The 7,271-nt window shown below is 32.5% G+C and overlaps 1 protein-coding gene across 1 annotated transcript; it reads right to left on the bottom strand.

Annotated features, from left to right (window-relative positions):
* Nucleotides 1-6,015: 6,015 nt before the first annotated feature.
* LOC120596698 (olfactory receptor 4A16-like) lies at nucleotides 6,016-6,963 on the bottom strand. The gene has a single exon (XM_039855173.1). It carries the CDS (start codon nucleotides 6,961-6,963, stop codon nucleotides 6,016-6,018), a length of 948 nt encoding a protein of 315 aa, XP_039711107.1.
* Between the last annotated feature and the right edge of the window lie 308 nt (nucleotides 6,964-7,271).

Below are 7,271 nucleotides of genomic sequence, written 5' to 3'. Positions count from 1 at the left end.
ACACAAAGTAAAGCATGGAAGATGATGTCTGAATCCTCTTTCTACTGCTATGCTGAGTAGAGAGCAATGAGAAATTGAGGCAAACTAATAAAACAGAATCATTATAGATTTGACTCCTATGGTAATGAATGTTTGGATCACCCTACTGGGTAAAATACTCTGCCCAGCAAAAAAATAAACTGGAAAAAAGTAAAAGGAATACAAAATTGGTGGTTGAAAAGCATGATTATTAACTTTGGTCACATGACACAGTTTAGAACCTTAGATAAAAATAGATGTTTTATTTTATATAATAATTTCATTACCCTTTCATTTTTCTTTTCTTTCCCCAATGCTACTCTATATGAAGAGGATTGGGTTTGTATTTTAATTTAGATTTGAAGTAGATGTATGTCTGATTTAAAATCAATTGTTATAATGGAAGCTAAAGGGACTTTGAAGGTTCCCTGTGCTGGGGACAGAGTTTTACTTCCTGTACAATATCAAGGGTGTATAGTAGAAGCAAAAAGGGTTAACTATATCATGAATGTGCTACATTGGCTCTTACAGATGCAACTCTAATTTTTTCCACCTTATTCTGGGCTCTAAGAAGCTGATCCCTACAAAATGTATCAACCAAGCAAACTGGCCCTTTAGCTGTCAGTTAGGTTCAGTCAATGGGAGGAAATAACAGAGGATCAGAGAATGAAAAGAAATGATCAAGGTACTAATTCCTCTGTCATCTTCCCTCCTGGGCCATGATTTAGAAATGGCTGTGTCTCTCTAATCAATCTATAGATTACAATTATTACCAAGTTCTGAAAAATAAAAAAACTCCTCCTTTAGCACCTTCATAATTAGAGTAGTAAGTACTTCCTACTGTTACAACTATTGAGTATGTCACCATTTTTTTAATCCTTTAATCTTGCCAACTCTTTGTAAATAGTTTTCACTTTTCCTTTGAAAAGTAATATATCTCCTTTTAGAACAGTGACATACAGGTAAAGATAATAATTTTTTCTAAATATTTTTTTAATGGCAAAATACCACAAGCATCCCAATTAAAGTAAATAATAACTCAAGGTTTCCTCTAGTCACAGTTATTATCTCATGTTTTACTCCATTAAATAATAAACACAATAAGGAGAAATGTGATATGAAATACCAGAAAGAAGATATTAGAAAGGAAAATCATTAAGATGATATCATCATTACTCAGCAATGATACAGAAAATCTATCATATTAAATGAGAGAGGTCAGTAAAGTGACTGGATTGATTAAACTGACAAATATTTATTGCTGGCTCTCTTGAATACTAGCCATAATTATTTAGAAAATACAATGTGGAAAAGATATCTCACATTAATGTAGCCCAAATTAAAAAACATATGGAAATACACTCAGAAAAATGTGAAAAACCTATGTGATGAAAAGATATATATGATGTGTCATTGAATTATAAATGAAACCTATATCATTTTATTAACCAATGTTACCTAAATCAATCAATCAATAAGAAAACAATTGCTGTAGAATCTTAAAGACCTGAATAAATACAGATATATTTTGACCTCCCACCTAGAATTATTCGATGTGATCAAGATGTGAATTCTTTTCCAAATTAACCTGACATTTAATATATTGTAAGAAAAAAAGTTCATACATTTCAAGATCTAAAATTATTTATGTGGCAAATAATTCTTTGAAACAGAAAATGTTGTTTCGAATAAGAGTATTGAGTGGAAGGCCTCTTATCACTTCTCAAGATCCACTTAAATAACCTAAAGTAATAGAGTATCAGCTTATAAATAATTTACCAATTGAAGGAAAATAGTCTAAAAGTAGATATGCAAGTATTTGGACACTACATATGGTAAATATGACATATAGAATTAGGAAAAAGGTAGATTTTTTTCAATGTGTTGTAAAGTTTTGTTTTAAGGCAACAGAAAGCCACTTGAAAAGGAGATTTATATTCTTTACACATACGCACACACACACAAAAGGACATTTTCCCGTTCCCACCACATACATTCATATATGTGTACTCAAAGCTTTAAATATGTAAAATAAGTGAACTAGAAGAAAACATTTATAAATTTTTATGTAATCTAGAGTTAAAAATGCAGAAACTCCAACGAATGTAATTGACAACATTGAAATAAAGAGTGTAACTGTTCCACACTTAAAAAACACTACCTACAAAAATTCTAGGTTTTTATTATACTGTATAAAATCTCCTTTATGTCAATAAAATATTTTGAACATGCCAATGAAATTATATAAAGTATATTAAAAGCGATTCATAAAAGAAGTACCAATGACTGAATATCACTCAAAAAAATTTATGTAAAGTATTGATTTTAAGTGAGATATAACATTGTTTATTTACTTTGTAAAAATTACAAATATAAAATATATTTTCAGCAAGCCTGTGGGAAAGGTAACAAAAATATATCCAGGATAAAAGTTATTAAAAGATATAAAGAAATAAAATTTTATAAGATTTTCAAAAGTTTATAAGTATTAAAGAGCTAAATGACTACAAAGTTTGTGTTATATTCATGGGTTTGAAGACTCAATTGTCAATAGCATCAATGCAATTCCAATATAATATATCCAGCAGCTTCATTTTTTTAACATGACAAGTTAAATTAATATGTATATGGAGAAAAAAAGACCAAGATAGGGAAATAACCTTTTTAAAATAACTGAGATGGAGAGACTTGGTCTATCAGATATAAAAATTTATTATAAAGTTATATTAATGAACACAAATTTACAAAAATTGATTATATCACCATAACAGATAAATCAGAATTAAACTCAGACATAAATGAAAACTCCATATGTGAAAAGATGGACTATTTGATAAATGATGATTAGACACTTGGTTATCCACATTAGAATAAAAATTAAATAGAACATTTACATCACAATGTACACAAAAAAAATCAATGTTCAGTGGATTAAATTTGAAAATTAAAAAACATAACATTTGAAATCTTTAAAAGACAATATAGAATGATATTTTTCTGCCTATATAATAGAAAATGACTTGTTAAGTAAGACATAGAAGTGCTGACCATATTCTTAAAGACTGAGAAATCTGACTCCATTTTGAAGTTTCAATTCATCAAATAAAATGACATATAAAAATAAGGAGTGAGTACACAGGATTACTAAAGAACTCAAACAAATTAATAACAGAAAAAGAAGCCAGCCCAGTAGGAAAAAATAGCCAAAGACACGAATACACATTTTGTAGATGATAAAAAATAAATGTCCAATATCCATGAAAATATACTCAACCTCTGGAGTAATTACAATTGCGAAGTAAAGCCACAATGAAGTCATAGTCTTATGCTCATTGAATTTGCAAAAATATCAAACATCTGACAATATCAAGTGATGGTTAGGGATGTAGAGTGATAGAGCTGTTGCACACTGCTCTCAGGCGAGTAACTGGTAATACAACTTGAGGAGAAAATTGTAACCACCTGTGAAAGTGAACATGTAAACAGCTGTACATAGAAGAATTTCTTTCAGGATGTTCACAGCAACACTCTGTGCAATATCAAAATCTTGAGGCAACCCCAAAGACCACTGACAGAATGAATAAATAAACTATGGTACAGTCAGAAATGGAATAACATGCATCAGGGAAACGATGGGACTAGAGAAATATGCGGCAACATAAATTTTAGTTACCATTATGGATAAAAGTAGGATCTAGAAAATTATGTCTTATGTAAGATAATATAAATACATATTATATGGAATCTGACAATGCTGAATGTTATATTTTAAGAATATTTACATATGTACTTAAATTATTTTTAAGTAGGATTAACAACACATTCAGCAATAAGATTACCTGTGGGAAGAGACAGAGCACTGAGATCAGGGAAGTATAGCATACACAGGTATTTTCAGTGACACAGATCATATGTCAGGTTAGGCTACAAAATTTAGAAATAAATTTCACATATTATTGGTATGCCTGAAAAATTACATAATAATATTTTAAAATAAGAATATCCAAAATATACAAAGAACTCATATAACTCGATAACAACAAAAAAAAACCGATCCAATCAAAAAATGGGCAGAGGACCTGAACAGATGCTACTCCTGAGAGGACGTACAAATGGCCAACAAATATTTGAAAAGATGCTGAATATCTCTAGCTATTAGGGAAATGCAAATTAAAACCACAATGAGATACCATCTCACACCTGTTAGAATAGCTATAATCAACAAAACAAATGTTGGAGAGAATACAGAGAATAAAAAACCCTCATATACCACTAGTGGGACTGTAAATTGGTACAGCCACTATGGAAAACAGTATGGAGGTTCCTCAAAAAACTAAGAATTAATCTGCTACAGGATCCAGCAATCCCTCTACTGAATATTTACCCCAAAGACTTGAAAACTAATATCCGAAAAGATATTTGCACACCAATGTTCATAGCAGCATTATTCACAGTGGCCAGGTCATGGAAGCAACCGAGGTGTCCTATGATAGATGATTTGCTAAAGAAGCTGTGGTACATATATACAATGGAATATTACTCAGCCATAAGAAGAGATGAAATGCTGCCATTTGCGACATGGATAGACCTTGAGATAATCATGCTAAGAAAAATAAGCCAGACAGAAAAAGTTGAAAATCACATGATATCACTTATATGTGGGAAATAAACCTAAAAGCAACAAATGAACAGGACAGAGACTCAAGGACATGGACTAGACTAGTGGTTACCAGAGGGGAGGGGGAAGTGGGGGGAGGGGAGATAGATGGGGCAAAGGGGGTCAAACACGTGGTGACAGAGAGAAATCTAACTATAGGAGGTGAACACACTGTAAATATATATATACCTTACTGTTAAAGTGTACAGCTGAAACTTATTGGATTTCATTAACCAATGTCACCATAAAAAAATAATAAAATAAATAAAATAAAATAATTTTTAATAAGAAAAAAAGAAAAGTTTAAAACCTTTTTTAGTTAGAAAACTCTTACAAAGCATAATGATTCATATTATTATGGCAGAAATTCAATCTTCTTCCAAGTTACTGATGTTCCAGGATGGACTACAGACTGAGAAAAGCCTGTATTTTTAACATAAAATTGAAAAACAAAATTTTGTTGTATCAAAACAAATCATTAATAACTTTATAATTAAAAGTATTGAAGTTGAACTCAGCTTTTAAAGAACATGATTCTGGTCAAAATAACGCATTTCTTTACCCACATCTTCAGTATTACGAAGACAAAATAAGGAGCTTTATCTACTCTTTAAAGAATGGGAAAAATGTATATAAAAACTACTGAAGTAAAGCAATAAAATGTGTTTACAACGTGGATTAGTATGGTTTTTTATCTTTAATCAAGAACTAAAATCATCATCAACCATCCAATAAAGCTCACACCAACCTGTGAATACATCTAACATCCCATCTGAGAAAACTGCTCACTGACAGTGTCTGTAATGAAATACGATATCATCTCCCATTTAAATATCCCGACCTACAAATATATGGACACTGATCTGAGAAACGGAAATAAAGACAAAAAAGCATGATGCAGCTGAGGAAAGCAGCTGTGCAGAGAGAACAACGAACAATAAAATTTTAAAACTACTCTTTTAGCTCCAGAAAATTCTTCTAAATATTAACCAAATTGCTTTCTCATTAATTTGGGGGAAAAGTGACTTTTCAAAAGAACCTTGTCTATCACTTTTGAAAAGAAGAAAACTCTTCTAAATTCCCATTCTTATGTAATCTGAGAAGAAAACTATAAGGTGAACTCACTTTCTTTTTTCTCGTAATAAGACAAATACTTATATCGTTTATTTGCATCCAAAATTTCTGTTAGACTGATTCTAATCTCAAAACACAATTGACTCCACATATTTGATGGCTTTGTATCAATAAAGAAAAGCGCTCTAGAGAATCCATTGAATTAACTAAATCATCCATTAGAATTTACTGTCTCTTTATTGCTTCAGAATTAGTAACAAATATGTTTAGTATGCCTGACACATTCTTATTATACTCATAGCTAACTTTTTACAGAAGAGATTTTTCATAGCATTTTTCATCTCCAAATTTCTCAGGCTATATATTAAAGGATTCAACATGGGAGTGATAACTGTATAAAACACAGTTATAAATTTATCAATGGGATAGTTAGAAACAGGTCTAACATACATGAAAATGCAGGGAATGAAAAAGAAGACAACCACCATGACATGAGAACTGCAGGTAGACAGGGCTTTGCGCCTCCCTTCCTGACTGTGACTTTTAAGGGAATTTAAGATGACTCCATAAGAGATTAGTAGAAGGACAAAGATGACCATACAGATTGCACCTCCATTGGCAACCACTGTGAGACCTACAAAGTAGGTGTCAGTGCAGGCGAGTTCCAATAATGGGTACATGTCACAGACGAAGTGGTCAATGACATTGGGACCACAGAAGGGGAGGCTGTACACAACAAGAATTTGAACCAGAGTGTGCATAAAACCTCCAACCCAGGACATTACCAACAGCAGAATGCAAACCTGTCTATTCATGATGGTTAGATAGTACAGTGGCTTACAGATAGCCACATATCGATCATAGGCCATCACCACCAGTAGGAAGACCTCAGCGCCACCAAATAAGTGATCCAGAAAGAGCTGTCCCATGCAAGCTGAGAAGGAAATTGTCTTTTTAACACTGAGTAAATCTATAGTCAATTTCAGTGAAAAGGCAGTGGAATAAACCACATCTATGAGTGACAGAGAGGCAAGGAAGAGGTACATGGGGGAGCCCAGGGAAGGGCTGACAAAAACAGTCACCAAGATGAGCAGGTTGCCCACCACTGTCACAATGTAGATGAGTAAAAATATGACAAATAATACTTTTTGTCCCTCAGGATCCTGAGTGAGGCCCAAGAGGACAAATTCTGTCACATTGTTAGTATGTCCCATCGACTCTTCTATAAGGGCTGGTTCATGGATGGGAGGTCAGGAGACGGGACCTGTAATGAAATCATGAACACGACTATGAACACATCCATTATGCTCTGAATACAACTTTATCAGTATGTCTTCTACAGTGGTTTACAAACAATAAACATAGTAAATATCTATGTATTCTTCTTCCAAAGAGCCCATTATACCTTACCTAGACAATCAGTTTCTCTTCAGATGATTTTGCTGGTGCTACCATAAGAGGTTCTAAGTCTTCGTGGACTGTCCACAAGGAAGAGTAATCAAAGGCCCAACATCAGTCACAC

This window comes from Pteropus medius, unplaced genomic scaffold (genome assembly GCF_902729225.1).
Source record: "Pteropus medius unplaced genomic scaffold, Ma_sr-lr_union100, whole genome shotgun sequence".
NCBI classification, from domain to species: Eukaryota; Metazoa; Chordata; class Mammalia; order Chiroptera; family Pteropodidae; genus Pteropus; species Pteropus medius.
This window is presented reverse-complemented; position numbering and strand designations above follow the sequence as displayed.